Source organism: Diadema antillarum, unplaced genomic scaffold (genome assembly GCF_040938485.1).
Source record: "Diadema antillarum isolate AM-2024a unplaced genomic scaffold, OU_Dant_1.0 scf00000170, whole genome shotgun sequence".
NCBI lineage: Eukaryota > Metazoa > Echinodermata > Echinoidea > Diadematoida > Diadematidae > Diadema > Diadema antillarum.
This window is the reverse complement of record NW_027271059.1, coordinates 4,109,943-4,128,424: the sequence shown is the minus strand read 5'-3', so window position 1 is coordinate 4,128,424 and position 18,482 is coordinate 4,109,943. Positions and strand designations below refer to the sequence as shown.

Here is an 18,482-nt window from a genome sequence, read left to right as displayed (position 1 = left end):
TGTGGTAGATAGGCCATGGTGTGACAAATTTATCTGCAAGAGCAATAAATCAGAAGAAAAACTAGAAATGTCGCTATGGCGACTGTTATGCCTCCGCCATAATGCATGATTCTCCTAATAGGTCTAGATAGTACATGTGGACAATGTGTGATTACATTTTCACAAAACTGGCAAAATATTGAAATGACAAGTTTGTCACAAATGTGTTGAATGTTCACCTTCCTTGACCTTGGTTTAATTGGATGAATAGGAGAGCATGTATTTGGGGATTTAAGGACTTTAACTTGACTTTGACCCATTCATACATTTATGCATTGAGTAATTTTCATGGTACTGGTATGGAGAAAAAGTGCAATTTCTGTACTGAATAGTAAATTGTTACCATGTTCATCTGGCCTTTGACCCTAAAATTCATAAGATAATGACTTTCAGGTAGAACATGCATGGATATGCAGTAAGTTTCCCGATAAATTGAGCCACTTCTGAGATATGGAGGAAAAAGTTAGTTCAGCACTTTCACTTGATCTTTGACCTTTTGACCTTTGAGGTAATAAAAAAGAAAAAGAAAAAAAAACTCTCCAGAGAATTTCTATTAGGTTACACATGCATACACCAAGTGTAAAAAAAAAAAATACTAATCCTGCTGGCATTGCATGAACATGAGGGAAATAGTAAAATTTTGAAGTGTTGCACTTGACCTTTGACCCCTGACCTTTGACCCATGAACCCTACATTCTCTAGATAATCACTGCCAGTCAGTACATGTATATATACTATGTTCCATGAAGATACCTTGAACAATTTTCCAATTTACAGAGAAAAAAAAGAAGTTTTAATACTTTTACTAGACCTTTTGACCTTTGACCTTTGACCTCATGACCCAAACTTTCACCAGAGAATCTAAATTGGGTAATACATGCATACACTAAGTTACAAGAAAATATCTTCAGGCATTGCATAGATATGGTGGAAATAGTGAAATTTTATGTATTTGACCTTGACCTTTTGACCTTTGACCTTGAGCACGTGCACCCAAAAGTTGATAGGCACAACTTCACCCCCTAATACACATACATGCCAAGTTTCATTAGGATACCTCAACAGCTTTTGATAGTTACCTTGTCCACAAAATTCATTACGGACGGACGGAAAGACGGACGGACGGACGGAAGGACGGACGGACGGACGGACGGACGGACGGACGGACAACCCGAAAACATAATGCCTCCGGCACCACTTCGTGGCGGAGGCATAAAAAATCATTAATCACTCTAGTCTTTGGCAATATAATGTACTACATACAAACCTTACACTGTCACAAGAAAGAGCAGCATTTACATTGGCAAAACACTGCCCTCTACTGTTCAAGACTGATGAAATATTTAATTCATTTCAGTCTATTGTATACTGTGTTTGAATCAATCATTTTGTCTAGACATATCAATGAATTAGTATAGTGTTTGAGCAAAGCTCATTAGTAGTTAACATGTGAAAAATCAGCATTCCAATAACAAACTCACAGTACATGTAAAATGTACTGAAATGTGAATTGATCACACACTGTCTGCGTGAATGCAGCAATAATTCAACAGTGACATCTGTGGAACTACTTGTGCGGCTTTCCTCAAACAATTGACCACCACTTTTTTTTCTTCTTTTTTTCAGAGCATGGTTTGTGACTCATAGCTCATGAGTGCAAGGAATGCTCACTACATAACAAAATGAAACCAAACAAAACAAGAACAAAGACAAAACATGCTGTATATTCATAACTTTGGACTACTTTCCTGAACAGCATCACAGTACTGACAAATATAAAGTCACTTACAAATCATCTCAACCTCTTGTTTGTTTGTTTTTATTGAAGGCAACATGTAGCACTTACAGAATTCTGCCTGTCATTAACACTGTCCGGAGTGTCCTGTGTTTTATGAAGAAAAGACGGGACTCTAGATTCTCGTGGCCATTCCTAGTAAGAGTGATGGAAGAAGACAAATGGACGTGAAGAGTGGTCACTTCTGTGCTGTCATCATGACCGCAAGAGACGCACGCTGAGTTTTGGCACCTTTCCATCATACATTTCTAGAAAGAATGAAGTAGTATATAGAGATATTTCATGAGACATACGCTGGAAGAACATCAACACAGGACAATGATATTATTTCATAAATCCAATCATAATAAGTGGATATGATTTCATCATCATCATGTTCTCTTGAAAAAAAATCTCTACTCTGATAAAATAGATTACTCAACTGCAGCATGCACACAAGTAAAATGCTATTGACTTCTTGAATAATCACTATACTCTGCCAGTAGTATATAGCCCTCCATTTACACTTTGATGCATTCATTCATCTTGGCAACAGGGCTCCCTGGTTAATGTCAATCCTATTGAATTACATGTATTTCCCACTTTTATGACCTGCTGGGAAGGTGTTGTCACACAATATCTAATCTCATTAAACCATCAAACCGAATACTTTGAACTTCAATCGACACAGAGTACCAAAGTGATGATGTCACAGTCTTTTGTTCGAGTATGGTTAGCATGTGTTCATAATATTCTGGCTACGTGGCAACTTGTTTAGAACCAGTTTCCATGATAGTGAATGACCATGATATCATACATCGGTATATTACACCAATTGTTAGATTCAACATAAAATTTGAAGTGATGCAATCATGTGAAACATGGCTAAGATATGCAAATTGCCCTCTACCTCCTCCCCTCCACAAAAAAGCAACAAATATCAATAAAACCACTTCAATAAAGTGAACTAAAATGAAATGATACAGAATATAGTGATATTATACAGAATATAGTATGTGAATACCCATAGCTAAACATGAGAATATAAAGCCTCTAAAAAACAAACAAATATCAATTACCATGTTACTAAACATGTACGAACTGCAGACTCTTACCAGTAAAAGGAGACTCAACATTGTCGTATGATGTGATGGCTAGCTCACAGGCTTCTGTAGTCTCCATCCTTTCAAAGAAATATCAAACAAACAAACAAACAAACCTGAAAGATTAGTGCACTTGCATTCTGAATTTCATATATTGCCTATCATATTTGGGATAAAAAATCAATCCTCTAATTGTTAAAAAAGCTTTACATGATTTAAATGTATCTTCAACTATTTCAAGATGTTGGCCTGTTTGACCCTCCATTGTACACTACATGTATTTGGAAAAACGATGTCACTGCTTACGACAACATTTTTCTATTCTCAAATACTGCACTATTTGTGAAATTATATCACGAAGCAATTGTGACATTTTATATCCTTCAGGATAGAGAAGTCAAGTTACTAAAGGTCACAAAAACAAAATTCAGAAGTGTGAGAGTACTTGCAGCAAAAAGTCTGAAAAGTTCTGGAACTTATTCAAAAAATATATGTATATTCTGAAGTGCACAAAGCTTTAAACATTTTAATGCATTTGAACTGACCAAAAAGTCTGAAAATGGGTTTGGGGCAGAATAGAAAAGTCTGAAATCAGTTTAAACTCTGAGCTCTCATATCCCTAATAATTGCATTACGACTTCCTCAAGTAATTATTTTTCTTGTCACCATTTTTGGTAAAAGTCTACGAAAACCAAGAGTGTGAAATGTACTGCAGTAAATCCATCAAAATATTCAATATTCTATTTATTTATTTTCACTCTCATTTTCCTTCCAACAAAACATAACACAGAATAAATCAGGAATCAGATCATAAGCATATATATACATTAGAATGTGCGAAAGATAAACGATAATTAACAAATAGAGATATTCAGAGTACTAACCTGACATAGGCCAGTCCTATACACAATTGTGTGTCTGTATCTTTTAGGAATTTCATGGCCACGATGTGTCCACATCCCATCAGCAGGTCACCAAGGTCACTCCTCTTTAGTCCTGGTGGAAGACCAGATAGTTCCAGGACGTTTGGCCCCTCCAGAGGCTAAGCGGAAAAGTTAGAGGTAAAACATGTTTGTTTGTTTTTTTAAGAAGGGCACAAAATTCTTCAAATTTTGTGTAAGAGATGGCTGCTAAATCACTATGTTGTATTTGCTTCAAAGTAGACATGTATACACTAAAACGAGACCTGCAACATATGTATATTTATGTAGCAAAAAAAAAAAAAAAGCCCCACATGCATACATATCAAAGACGCTGATAAGATAAGGCAGTCACCTAAGAAAAATTTAAACATTTTGAATTGTAAAAGCTTGTGGAAGACAGCTTCTATCAAATGCAAAAGATTGGTTGACATCCAAGATACAAATTTTATCCCCCCCAAAAAAACCCACATACATACAGAGCAATGACAAGAAAAATTTAACATAGATCTACAAAAAAACCTTTGGTAAATGAAAGATCTCTGGTGAAAAAACAAAAACATAACGAACAACTTAAGCTTTAAAATATCTGCATCATTCTCAGAGACAACTATCTATGTAGGCTCTGTTGCCATGGTGACAGAGCATTCTCCTTTGTTCATTCAAACACTCACGTCGATATCATCAGAATGCTGCTGCTCGGAGCGGTTTGAAGTTGGCTTGCCCCGCCTCTCTGATCCGCAACTGGAGGAGGCGTTGTCGTCTCCCCTGCTCCCGGCGGAACCGAGACATCCTTCCTTGTTCTCCTGCCTCTTGGGCTTCCTCCGGCCCGGTGGCGCATCCCCGTTGGCCGACCGAGCCGACTTGAACGGCATCCCCTTGGAGATTATTGCCGGAAAGTCTGCCTCGTTGCGGAGGTCAAAGTTTGGTGCAGTCTGGGAGGTACGCACCGAGGAATCAGAGCATTGAAAGGAGATTTCCCGTTCCGGCTCAAAGTGTGACCGCTTACCAAGAAACATTTGCATGAGGTGGGCTTTACCCTCCTCCAGTTCAGCATCACCTTGATGTCATGAACACAAAATATCAGACTGTATAATTGCTAAGATGTATACGAAGGCCGTCTTACAGCCAGCACTTGAGTTGAACGGATTTAAGGACAATTCAATTTCTGGAACATCTTGCGCGTGGGTGCTTTTTACGATAGTCATCACATATCATCTGAACAATACCTCTCTTTTCGACGGTGCTATCGCATAACTTCCCTTCCTCGGTTTCATCATTATGTAAACTTTCAAGCAACATACCCTCTTTTGATGTATTACCATTTCACTAGCTAGCTTGGTTTCCAAAAATTTTTGAACAATTCATCATCATATTGCTGTGATCACCTTGCAGATTCCAAATGCAAAATTTGTTGATCTATATCAAAGATACCTCACACAGTCTTTCTTCATGTTATCAAGGCTTTGTTGGTTTGAAGAATGATAAAAAACAAAAATCAAGGAACAGGCTGTGAGAGGTCAAAAAGGATATGCATGTCACTGACATCACAAGCATACAATGAAATTCAGACGAGTCCAGTTTATTGAAGTGACTGAAATGTATAGGAACTAGTGTTTCTTGCTGAAAGGCAACTGAATAATTGCTCTATTTGCAATGACAGGACAAGGCCTTCTTGTTTGTCTTCTGTTGTTGGTTGTTAATTTTTCATTCAGCCCTTGCATTCACTAAAATATCTTTCAATTCTGGAAGTTAATTTCAATAAAAAACAACTCCTGGTCTCAAAGCACATTACTCTCAGGACTACACAAAATCTCAATAAAGAGATAAAAGTATATCCATTTAAACTTTGATCTCTTTGCAAAAAATATTTTCATCATTTGCATGCTTCTGTAGGGCAAAAACTCTAGCACTGAATTTGCTATACACGTACTAAACTAATCTTATTGACGTAACTTTACTGTGCATTGAAACAGCCTGAATTCTTATTTTCTCACCATTGGGGAGGCCACTTTTGCCAAGATCTCGCATTTGCACGACGGACGGCTTTGGCTTCCAAGAAGGCGGAATTTCCTGGAGGTCCCTTCCCCTCCCCCTGCCACGCCCCCTTGTTCTCTGCTTGACCTCTCCACCACATCCCCTCTCCCTCTCTCTTGAGGCCATGGGTGCAGACTGTTTACTGTTGGTCTTCAGTTGGGGCTGCGCAGGATAGGCAGGTCTCTGTGGTGTGGCACTTCTTCCATATTCCCCCCTTTCTTGGCAGCTCTGTAATTTTGACAGCTACCACAACATAAACAAACAAACTTAAAACCTAAACAAATGGCAAGAAGAAAGGGTTGACATTATTGCTAAATGAGTATGCTGTTGATGGAAGCATAGAGAATTACATAAATGAATTCATATGTCACAAATACTGTAGCTTGTAGGCAATAAGGTTCCCAGGTAGGCCTAAATCACACTATCCTTTTCTTGAGGAGCTAAAGTAGATAAAGCATTTTTTTTCTTACAGCATTAAGTGGTGCATAGCATTTGTGACAAAAATCATACAGTCTAGAGCAAAGCACTAACAATTATAACACATTGTGATACAGTATCCTAAAAGATAAGTTACCAAACATCATTCCATCAAACAAACAAACAAAACAAAACAAAAATCAGGAAAATTTGACTTAATTCTGAAAATTCACAACACTTGGAGGAGAGATGATCAAGACTGCATCTATTCTTTTCCGTCAGAAACAAATGATAAACGTTCAACAGGAGACGTTACTTCAACCAACCTGTTCGTAATACTGCCATGGAAGAGGTATATCCAGGGGATTCCGGGCTTTCTTTTCTCCTCTACCGATGGACTTTACATAGACAGGGGCTGTGGCGCTGGACTGCTGAGGTTGATCATTGGTCTGAACATCAAATGTGACATCCAGGAACAAGTCTTCCTCCAGTTTCTCAAGCTTTTTCTCGTGCTCTTCATCGCTGACCTTTCCTTTCATCTTACCTTGACAGAGAGGATAAGGCCCCTTGACTGCAGAAAAATAAGAGAAAAGCAATTCAACATGCATTTTGAAATTCATGACATCTTCTTACTAGTCTTAGCTTTGATGTGTTTCAGACAGTCAACTTTGGACTCAAGAGCAAGTTTCTATCAGCCTATACATATGAAAGGCTGACATGTAAAGATATAATTTACATTGCGTTAATGCTAAGGCCAGGGCGAGCGTCCATCTAAATGAAGAATGTTCACATTTAAATGTATGATCTGAAAAGTCAAAAGGTAGCATGACTGTGCACAATAACGAAAAAAAGAAGTTAATAAATTATGAAAGTTATGAAAGGAAACTCTGATCACCAGTAAAGGAACACTCAGAATACGATTGGAGACTGAAGGGATACTTATAGGCTATCTGTCACCAATAAATCAATGATTATGTAACACTCATTCTGGTGTCCAAAATCATCATCAGCTAGTCACTCAGCACTCCAAATGCTGGGCAGCATTTAGTCAATCTCCAACAGAGATTCAGGGCAAAAAGGGAGAGGCAGAAGAAGGAGGTCCTCTCTCAGTGAGTTCCAGAGTTCTTTCCATTTGCATATTTAAATCATTGACTACACAGGCCAATCAAATTAAATGCTAAAAGGAAAAAGTGTGACCGGAGGTCAAAGAGAGAACGAATGCCAGTAGAAAGTAAAGATGAGGTGATCATGAGCTGAATTTAAGCATGAATAGACCCGATGCATTGACGTCACAATTGGCCTTGGAAACCGAAGCACGCCCTAACTCTGAGGGCAGGCGAGTGTTGCTCAAGGATATTCATTCACATGTTAAACAAATGCGTTTGTGTGCCGTTTTTTGCTCAAATTTTGAAAATAGAGTTTAAGTCTAGTCTTCTAGATTGTTTTTCCGAAGATGTCAGATTTTGGAAAGCTTTGCCAAAGTAATAAAGTCGAAATCGCCACACACAAAGGCATTTGTTTAACTTGTGAATGATGAATAGCCTAACTAGTCAGACCTTGAGCTCTCATGCACGCTCGCTTGCCCTCACTGCTTCGGTTTCCAAGGCCGTGTGACTTCACATCAGAAGGTGCTGGAATGTGTATGATAAGCACAAGGAAAGGGAAAGGAATTGAGATGAGAGGCTAAGTGTGAGAAGAAATGATAATTTAGGGGCATGTATGGAAAATAAACTCTAATGGAAATCTAAAAGAAAAAAATGAATTTAATACTTAATTATCTTTGGATCAATTTCATACTCTAATTACAATTGTACAGATACTAGAGAGTAAAGTCTACAACTTGTAAGCTGACCTTGTCTCGTCTTACCGGTGATGCCCACACTCTGCCTGGCTGAAATACACTTTAAAATTACTCTGGACAGCCTCTATTACTTCTGGTGGTAGTAGTAGGTCAAACTCTGTAGCAGGATGAAAAGAAATGTAAAGTTAAATTTTCCCCAAAGCGAAAGTAATAGTGGATATTTTTGCATGACTAATTTTTCGCGCACGGCCGGTTTAAGAGTTTCACATGTTTTCAATTCTGCGGAATCAAGACATTAACTACAGGTAGGCCTACTGGAATTATGGCAAGAATGAATATTGGCGTGCTTTTATTTTTGCGCTAGTTTCTGGTTGCGAGAAATGCGTGAAAATTTCAACACCGCGAAAATGTCCACTTTTACAATAGTCTACAGTGGCAGATCCAGGGGAAAGCACATTGGGCAAGCCTCGCCCCCCCCCCCCCCTCCCTTATTTTTGGCTAAAACAAAAGAAATAAAAAGAAAAAATGGGGTGGTACTTGCACCCCCCCCCCCCCTCCTTATTTTGCAAAGGCGCCCCCTCGAATGCCTGGATACGCCCCTGGTCTAGTTACACGCTATTGAACATTGTTTTACACATCAACAGATCAATGATAATAATATCAAAAATTAAAAAAAAAAATAAAAAAAATAAAAACTAGCATGACCGGCAATGCAATGTCAAGATCAATGGACAATGCATGACAACAAAAATAGTCTTACCTAATTTACTCACTGACACTGACTGCGCTGCGTGATCCTGCAACTAGTTGGCATGGCGTTGGTGTTTATGCCGTGGTTAACTCAAAACTTTTAGGTTGACTTCGACACTTTCAGTGAGTTTCAGTTTCAGCTACATTAACAGATCAATGATAATAATATCACAAATAACAGAAAAATACCGGCATGACGGGCAATGCAATGTCAAGCAAGGTCAATGGACAATGCATGACAAAACAAACAATGGTCTTCTTACCTAATTTACTCACTGACTGCGCTGCGTGATCTCGACCGAAAGATCGGTCTGTAAAATTTACATGTTTATCTGGTCGTCGGGGAATGTTCCGCGGAGACTGCGTCTGGCTTCACGGATCCCCTCCACCTTTGAGAGCGATAACGTCAAAAATATAAAAGACTCCTCCGGACAGACGGATCTTTCTGTCTATGCGTGATCCTGCAACCAGTTGGCGTTGGTGTTTATGCCGTGGTTGACTTCGACACTTTCAGTTTCAGCTACATATGATCAAATGATTAAAGTGTCAGAGCAGAATGACAGCGAGCTAGCATGCGGAATAGCCAGCCATTATGCACTTTCACCACGTTCAGCTCCTGCGGATCCTGCTGCCGAAGTGAAGGCACGATACGCGATTTCACGTTTCGCGGAATACTCAGGGTAACCATGTGAAAATCGGCCAGTGGCACTTTGGCCTATCCCAATACTTTTTCGCCGACCCACTTTTAACAGCACATCAAGGTTATACTGATGTATCCTTCGATTAAAACGGAGTTTGCTATATCATGATAAGCCTCGAACTGCAAGAGTAATTAAATTTTGATCATTCGAGCATATCCCACATGATGCTATCTCAAGAGGGGATATATTTACTACACACATAGGGCCTCATGTATGTAAAGTGAGGCTCAGAATGTATGTTACATTACATTTTTAATAGTTGATGCATTTTTGCCAATGAAGTTATTTTTATTGCGTTTTTTTTTTTTTTTTTGCCCCCCGGCTTCTTCAAGGCTCTGATTAACAATATTTGAACAAATTATACACTAACAAATGCATTTCTTTATTTATTGTAGCATATGCAATTTGACTGTAACCATGGAACTCATACTGTAGCCAAGACAATCCGGGTGAGTGCATTGATTGCATTTCATAACATCAGCTTGCAATTAAGCACAACTTCAGAGTCCATTGAGAATAATATAATGCTGAGGGCATCAGTGGTGCGATGTAGCCTAATGATAAAGATTCAGTATTCACCTTTTCTTTGGTTCAAGGGTTGTGAGTATACTTAAACTGCACTTGCATACCATAGTTTAATAAATAATTTTTACATGACACGTCATGATATACTGTATATGAACATGGTAAATTGTAAATTACAAATTACCAAAAGAAGAGTGGAAATTATGAAAGACTTGTGCACGGCACAGAGAAGACGGACGAAATTACATGCATTTGAACATACTATAAATTTCCGGATGGTTCAAAATTAGCTGTGGCCCGATGGCCTGGGGACATTGGCCAAATATTGATGTGTTATGTTTGAAATATTCCAATTACTGTAGCTAGATATTCTAAGACTAAGTATAAACTGATTAAAATGTTGAAAAGGCCTTAAACGCGCACCCCTCTTTATTTTCTGTGAAAACAAAAGAAATAAAAAGAAAAAATGAAGGGGAGAGCAGGTGCTTGCACCCCCTTTAATTTTGACAAGGCGCCTTCCCAAAATTTACAGAAATCCTGGATCCGCCCCTTAATTGTTATATATATATATATATATTATATACGTACATACATGTACAGATAATACAGCGTGTAAATTTGGGAGTTGATTCACATTTATCTTTGTATAGGCATTGAGAGTACATATATATACTCTATCACTCCAGTTTTATGCAAAAATCAGGAGAAAAACAAGAACAACATCACCAAGGATGTCATAGATAATGCCTTTTACTTGAGAGGATAATATGGTATTTGGTTCACTTGAAGTTCATGTCACATCCTCTTTTATAGGAAAAGTGAAGAGATTGCAATCTTCGGATTCAAATCCTCCCTGACTTATATAATTTTCCCTGAAGAAATGTCATGTCCAGTCTTCCCCCACCCCAACCCCATCCCCCTACAGAGGTATTAGGATCATTAAAAATTCAGTTCAGTATAAATATTCTAGATCTACTTGTATGTGTTACAAATCTTTGTTAGAAAGAAAGAGAGAGAGAGAGAGAGAGGGGGGAGAGAGAGAGATGGAGAGAGAGAGAGAAAGAGAGAGAGAGGGAGAGAGAGAGAGAGAGAGAGAGAGGGAGAGAGTGAGAAAAGGAGGGGCAAGCGAGAGAGGAGACAGAGTATGACATTGTGTGTTTCGACATTCTTGTTGGGCCAAGTAGTAACTCCTTGGTTGGGCGAATTATTTTTGGACGAAGATTGAGGCGCTTCGATTACATAATACGGATGTTGAGCAACAGGAGACTTCGCAATAAGCGTGACTGAAGAGGCAGAGGTTTTGCAATAATTCCGCCCCGCTGCTCCCGTTTTCCTAATCTCCAGAATCTCGAACACTGTGCCAAAATGTCCACTGCAATGAATTTCGGAGTGAAGAGCTTCAAGCCAAGACCTCCAGATAAAGGCAGCTTTCCACTGGATCATGAAGGTAGGCAAACGGCTGTAGGGAGTGTAGCCCCATCTATTGCTTCCTGTGTTGTGTATTGTGTTAAGCTTTAGCTTCGTCAATCATATCATTCGCACTATTAACCCATGTGAAGACTCGGAAGTCGAAGGGGTCTATCCTTAATCTTAGGCTTGGGAATAGGGCCTTCCATTCAGCTCACTTCAGACCTGCAGAGCCAAGATGATTTGATTACAGCTACCTTTCTAACTGTGTATGACATAAAATCGTAATTCTTTTTGTGTCCTTCCAACTTGCTAAATGAAATTATTTGTTTATTTTTGTCTTCCACTTGTAAAATTTAGATTAAGTTTAAGGTATTTCAACATTTTAATCAGATAATAGTAATACTGAGTCTTGGAATTTCTAGCTACAATAACTGGAATATTTCATACTGTTGTCAAGACTTAATAAAGTCAATAAACATTAATTAAGTCAGTTGAAATTAACTAAATTTAATAAAGTGAGCCTTGATCTTGTCAAGTCTCGAGTCACTCTTTCTTACCAGTACCAAGTCTTAATGTTGTTGTCCAACATTCTTTATTATTCAAATAAACAATTTAACATGAAAGCCTAGGTTGCCTCCTGGATTTAAGAGGAGACACAAGGCAAAGACAAAGTAATACAGAAAAACATGAGACTATTATACATCTGACATAATAAAAAAGACACTCAACAATTTCAGTTACATAATCACAAACAAATTGACCAGAAAATACATTTATACACAAATTAAAGTATGCAATATTTGATTCTATAGCATGCATTTCTATCATAATAATACAATTTTATCTCCTATTTTTTTCTCTTTGCCTCTCGCTAAGTCGTTCTCTTTTTCCTCTCTCTTCCTCTCTCTCTTTGCTCTCTCTCTACCTATCCCTCCTTATTTTACACATCTCCTTCCTTTCTTATACCTTTTACCTTACTACATTACCCATCAATTCATTTAACACCTTAATTTCTTCTCCAAAAACTCCACTTTAACTTTCGCATTAAAAATAACAACAATCCATTAACAATATTATTATTATACTAGAAGTAGCAAAAGTAGTAGTATTGGCAGCATTACCATAATATCAGTAAAATGTTTTGTAGTTATTATAATTATCTATTTATTATTATTATCATCATTGTCATCATTATTCATTTAGTTGCTTGAAATTGTGTTACCCAGTAGATTTTCCTAATTAGAGATCTACATCATTACAGTGAATAATCATCAATCTTGATTTGAGAATCCATGATAGTGATCTCAGAGGTGAAGTATACATATTATTACATACACTGAGCTGTAGTATTTAGGATGCTACATAACTTTATTTTACCACTTGCCCGTTCGGGCAAGCAGATTTTCAAATTTGCTGCAAAGCACTTGCCTGAACAGTACTTTTACTTGCCCGAAAAGAAAGTCCAAAATATAAGGAAATAATATAGAAAATCCTGTGATAGTCAAGGGCTTAATAAAACACAATCATTTGAATAAACAGCAAACTTTGATTTGCATGCTTGAACACAATGGAGTAACAAACTTGCTTCGATCAGGTGTTGCCGTTGCATTGCATTAGGGCTTCTTCACGTATACACTGTACACAGTAAGTGTTCGAATGAAATATTAAGTGTGTTGCATCACTAAACAGCCATTATCTTTGGGCTTCTGTATGGTCGACTTTGTGGGTTTGTTGGGGGAATAAGTGAAAAAATGTGGCTTCAAAACTGTTTGCTTGCCCAATTCAGGCAAGCATTTGTTATCATTGTTCAAAAACACTTGCCCGAATTTTATTTTCACTTGCCCCGGCCAGGCAATCGGGCAAGTGCTTATGTAGCACCCCGTTATTATGCTTCCCATATATTCTGTGCAGGGGAATGCAAGAAATTCAAAGAGCTGTTCATGGACTGTCTGAGGGAAAACAACCTTGACTCGCACAAATGCCGACTTGAGTCCAAAGACTATCTTGAATGCAGAATGGAGAGGTATGCAGAGCTGCCAAATCTTCCTGTTTTACTTGAATGAAGACTGACTTTAAGTGACAATTCTCATGAACTAAGGAGAGTAAATTCTCACGATTTTGATTTTATTCCTGACTGAGCAGAATGTAATGTGAGATCAGACAACAAAACATTAGAAAAATCAGAATGCTATTTGACATCAGTGATACATTTGTCTTTATTTTATATCTAGAACAACAAAAAATCTTTCAAAGCTGTTAAATTTGAACTTACATAGCATATATCAACATAGACATTTACATTGTTTGATCATGAAAGAGCGCTTAACTTACTACGTCTTTCAGAATCCAGGGGGATTAATATTGCCCTCAATCTGTGTCAGTAACAAGTCGAAGGAATGTGTACTTTTTATCGGAAAAAAATACATTTTGTGGTTTTTCTTTTTATATTTTCTTTATATCATTCCACTATTTAAAGTACTGTGACATCAAGAATTGTTGTACTGTAGTCTCTTCCAGTGATGATGGCACATGGATTAAACCATTCAACCAAAACTGAAAATTCATAACTTTTGAACAGATTGTCTTGATTTCCCTCAAACACCACTAATAAGTACTATACTGTATGGCACTACAGCTGTATTGTTTTGGCAATTTTATGTTTGAGGTCAATTCCCTTTAGCTTCGTCGATACGTATCAAGATGCGTATTCTATTAATGACAGACAATGTGACTATATGAAAAGCAGGGGCATCCCTCTCGGCTGTAGGCAACAGGCAGAATTGCTCTATATACCTCCGACATTATTACACCAAAACAAAAATCATAAATCTCATTGCTCGTGGCCAGCTCTCCAATTTCTCTCTCACTCACCAAATTGTATAAATCATCAGTACCGCACTCTCACACCTCTCTCATATAATGTGGTACAGCAAATTTGAATCTTAATGTATATTTAAAATACATTGTACATATATTAAAAAAAAAGAAGTTTACATCTACTGGGTATTTTCATGACATTTGTACCGTGGTACTACAGTACTGAGTTTGAGATTTAGATTAATGATCATCTCCTTCTCTCTATGTTTTTGCTGTAGATTAAATCTTTTACTATACCTGTGATTGATACTGTGTGCATACTTGATGAAGCCACACTGTATCTGTTTCCATGAATACATGTATTGCCCTCTTGGTCTGTCTTTGGTCAATTCATATGACTCCTATTCTTGTGTTCACTTTGCCTCACATTCTACACCACTCCAGGGATCTCATGAAGAGAGAGCCTTTATCAAAACTTGGATTTGCCGACATGGAAGAATCAAAGTCAATGCCCAAGACATTGTGATGAATGGCCCTGCAAACTGTTGATGGCTGGTCTAATCTGATGCAGGTATATTCCACGCGCAAATCAACAAAAGCAAGGTCAAAGTTTGCACCTAGCAACAATGAATCATGGACTTGGTGAAATGGAAGAGATCCAGTGCAATCAACAGCCAACAATTGATTTAACTCCCACGATTATGCCGGCAGTTCATGGCATGATGTTGTTTGGATTCAAAGCAGCACATGCAGCTAGTTTGCAAGATGGCTGTGTGCAAGTAGTGGTGATTTCCACCTTCCAAAGAGGGAGCTGTACAAAGTGGCTCATGGAGTTCTCAGTGTAGGGTTTCTTACCGAGAAGGCTATGGATGGTAGAAATATGACACTGGATATGAATCGGGTTATGCTTTGTAATTATGAAACATAATATGTGATTTTGTCTTTTATAAGACATAATACCTATGTGTCACATTTCCTCATTCTATGCTTTGTGTATGGCGTATCAAAACGTTGACAAAAAGGCTAGGAATGGCATTGTATCTAACGTCATCTGTAGTGTATTTTCTCAGTTGCATGAACACTGTGTAAAGGTCCATTTCTATTGCTATAATGTATAAATGGTTGTGCCTGTGAACACTAGTGGTACAGTCTATTAACATGGTAAGAGTGGTAAAGTCTTAACTTCACAGATTTCACTTTTATGGGAAAAGAAAGAACTAGAAGGAAATTGACTTACACAATAAGATACCTGTACACATCTACACATGTAGATTTCGCCAAAGGGGGAGGTTATGTTTTCGTTACCGTTTGTTTTTCTTTGTGCAAAATAAGTCAAAAAGTTGGGAATGGATTTAGATGAAACTTGCAGGAAAGGTTGAGAATGACACAAGGAACAAATGAATAAATTTTGGTAGTGATCCGGAAACTTTTATGGATTTCATGAAGGATTTTCAATATTTGGCAGGTAGGGTCAATGAACTTGGGAGTTCAAGCTGCACATTTTTGAGGTTTTCATACGTGCAGTAAAGTGCGTGCTCTAGTTTCTGCTAGGGTGAGGCGCGCCACGCAGTAGAGGGTTTATGATGCAACAAAGGCTTCTATATTGGGAAATAGGGCGATTTTTCAGCATGCATACATATGGGTGGAAATCACTGATCACTATGGAAGAGCAAGATCCTCGGTGGAAAGTAGCTGCTTGGCGGAGGTCTGCGCCATCAGTGCTTTTCTAGTTATTTTTTATATGCTTAACCCCCAAACGTTTTTTTTCCCTTTAGTACATTGATTTAAGTCATAGTACCTAACATTGTTATGTTCTTTATAATACTTATTAGTGGAAAAATTGAGCAAAGAAAATGGGATTCCATCAGGATTTTCTTTGCTCAATTCCCACTAATAAATGATATTCATTCTGGTCAGTTTTTCTATGTGCATTTCTTTATAATACAGTACATTGTACCCGATAAAAGAATGATATGGTAAATAATACTTGAAGATGATATTAACTGCATTACAAAGTTACTATAGCAGGCTAAATGAGACTAAAATTTATTTCATTAAAAAATGACATAATCCAAAGAAGAAGAATTACAAATGTATATGAAGTTACAACAATTGCATTGCACTTTTATTGTCAAAATATGACAGCATTGAGATTAAAATAATACATGATCTACTAAATAATGAAATGACTGATTCCTTGGTTGGTTCTTCAGTTGAATACACACTGTACATGTACAGTGTACCAACAAAGCCTATTACAATGTATGAGGTCATCACACATTTGTTATGATGGTACAGTGGACTCCTCTTATAATGAAGTCCTTGGGACCAACATTTTCCTTTCGTTATATCGAAATTTCGTTATAACCGAACAAATTAACAATAAAAATACATAAAGTGGATAATGTTGCAGCCTGAATTTTTACTTCGTTGTAACCAGAATTTTGTTACAACCGTGTTCGTTATAAGAGGAGTGCACTGTATCATGCAACATTTTGATGCACACAAACAGAGAAAGAGCTTACAGTTGTCTTGGATGTACATGTAGTTTAGAATTAATTTGTCTGGTACTCTGTGATTACATCATTAAAATTTCTTAAGAAACAGGTGGGTAAACAGCTTAGAAGGTGGCTGCCAAGTCATGATTTTGGGAGGTGGAGGGGAGGAAGGAGTGATGACATTTTATATCATCAGTGCTCTAAAAGAAAAATTGTACAGTACCTTTTCCCCCCATCCTATAGTAATGCCTTTATCTTTTTCCATGGGAATGGGAAACAGGGAAGTACCAGTTGCAACAGAGGGTCAGTTTTTCCAAAATCAAAAACATAAAGGGCAAGCCACAGGAAAACAGTAAGAGCAAAAACCCAAATGAGACTGCAAATGGAGATACAGTAGGACTTACAAATCCCCCTGCCATACAGGTGTATTAGATTTCTTACATATATTTTAGCAGTACAACCAGTAAATATAGCATTAGTACCAACTTCCCACCAACAACACACTGTGCACATATTCTCAAATATACATTCAAAGAGCAAAAGAAACACATATTCTCAAATATACATTCAAAGAGCAAAAGAAACTCCAGACTTCTCTGCAAATGCATACAGCTGCATAACTTTGGACTAGGGTACTTTTCCTTCAGTCCCTGCATACTCTCACATAATCTCCACAAATGCCACCAACAACTTATGAATGACAATTGGATATCTGCTTCTGCTTTGAATAATTAGTGAGTTTAAAAGCCATTACAGTCCACGTCTCTACCAACCAAATAACAAGAGACTCGGGGGGGGTCTCGCGCTCACCTGACTGAGTATCCAAAGTTCACTTTCCATGCATTCTTGCAGACTCTTACCTGAGAATATTGGAAACTTGGGGTGGGGGCAGCTTTGAGAGCTAGGGACAAGGTGTCCATTTGCATATATTCCATCACACTGATAAAACTACCTGCCAAGTACACTGTACTTAAAAAGTTGGACTATGCAGTGTGGAAAAAAAAAAGACTTCAAGCTCTATCACTTCTGATTCTAGAGAAGAATGTTATCGAATACTGGTGCAACTGTATTCCAATATTTACGAGGTTTGGGTCGCGAGGTTTGGGTCCCGCATGGTGCCCATTCAAACAAGTTTGGTGAAAATCCATTATGTTGTTTTTCAAGAAGAATAAAATGTACAATTTAGGCCTGCATTTGGATCCCCCTCACCCCCCAATGACTCCAAGGGGGGGGGGGGGGGGGGGGGGGGCACCACTGGATCTGCAATGAACAAACTTGGAACTACAGTCATTAATGTACTAACTCATGATATTACATTTATAGCTCTATCACTTCTGGTTCTAGAGAAGATCTTTAAAGATTCCTTACTAGGGGTGGGATTTGTCTCTTCTTTATACATTGCATCTCCATTTACAACTAACATAACATTATCTCTTCTTTTTCTCTCTCTAAAAAAAATACAAAGATATACACACACACACACACACACATACAATGGACTCTCATTACCCACCTCCTCCCCCCCCCCCCAAAAAAAAAAGGGGGGGGTGGAGGGAAGAGCTCTTTGGAACCAGTGACATCACTTTGTAAATTTCACTTTATGACACGGTTTGAAAAAAAAAAAAAAAATTGAACTCAAGGGCAAAGAGACAAAAAAAATCATGTTGTTACACAGGTTTGGTACCAGTCT

At 37.9% G+C, this 18,482-nt stretch overlaps 2 protein-coding genes across 2 annotated transcripts; one reads left to right on the top strand and one right to left on the bottom strand.

The window, feature by feature from the left end:
* Window positions 1-1,648: 1,648 nt before the first annotated feature.
* LOC139722713 (uncharacterized) lies at window positions 1,649-6,829 on the bottom strand. The gene is made up of 6 exons (XM_071634004.1): window positions 6,617-6,829; window positions 5,834-6,116; window positions 4,511-4,896; window positions 3,801-3,958; window positions 2,929-2,996; window positions 1,649-2,082 (listed from the first exon to the last, which is right to left on the bottom strand). Exons 1-6 carry the CDS (start codon window positions 6,827-6,829, stop codon window positions 2,030-2,032), a joined length of 1,161 nt encoding a protein of 386 aa, XP_071490105.1. The 3' UTR covers window positions 1,649-2,029.
* A 4,500-nt stretch (window positions 6,830-11,329) lies between these two features.
* On the top strand, window positions 11,330-16,328 carry LOC139722749 (cytochrome c oxidase assembly protein COX19-like). The gene is made up of 3 exons (XM_071634031.1): window positions 11,330-11,514; window positions 13,389-13,500; window positions 14,739-16,328. Exons 1-3 carry the CDS (start codon window positions 11,433-11,435, stop codon window positions 14,818-14,820), a joined length of 276 nt encoding a protein of 91 aa, XP_071490132.1. The 5' UTR covers window positions 11,330-11,432; the 3' UTR covers window positions 14,821-16,328.
* The last annotated feature ends 2,154 nt before the right edge of the window (window positions 16,329-18,482 follow it).

What these genes read in the sequence shown, in the direction of transcription:
- LOC139722713 (XM_071634004.1), bottom strand. Translation starts at nt 6,829, where the DNA reads ATGAAAGGAAAGGTCAGCGATGAAGAGCACGAGAAAAAGCTTGAGAAA. An exon ending in CATGGCAGTATTACGAACAG is followed by an intron (nt 6,117 to 6,616) that starts GTTGGTTGAAGT and finishes ATGTTGTGGTAG; the next exon opens with CTGTCAAAATTACAGAGCTG. An exon ending in TGTTGAGTCTCCTTTTACTG is followed by an intron (nt 2,083 to 2,928) that starts GTAAGAGTCTGC and finishes CATTCTTTCTAG; the next exon opens with AAATGTATGATGGAAAGGTG.
- LOC139722749 (XM_071634031.1), top strand. Translation starts at nt 11,433, where the DNA reads ATGTCCACTGCAATGAATTTCGGAGTGAAGAGCTTCAAGCCAAGACCT. An exon ending in CTTTCCACTGGATCATGAAG is followed by an intron (nt 11,515 to 13,388) that starts GTAGGCAAACGG and finishes TATTCTGTGCAG; the next exon opens with GGGAATGCAAGAAATTCAAA. An exon ending in CTTGAATGCAGAATGGAGAG is followed by an intron (nt 13,501 to 14,738) that starts GTATGCAGAGCT and finishes ACACCACTCCAG; the next exon opens with GGATCTCATGAAGAGAGAGC.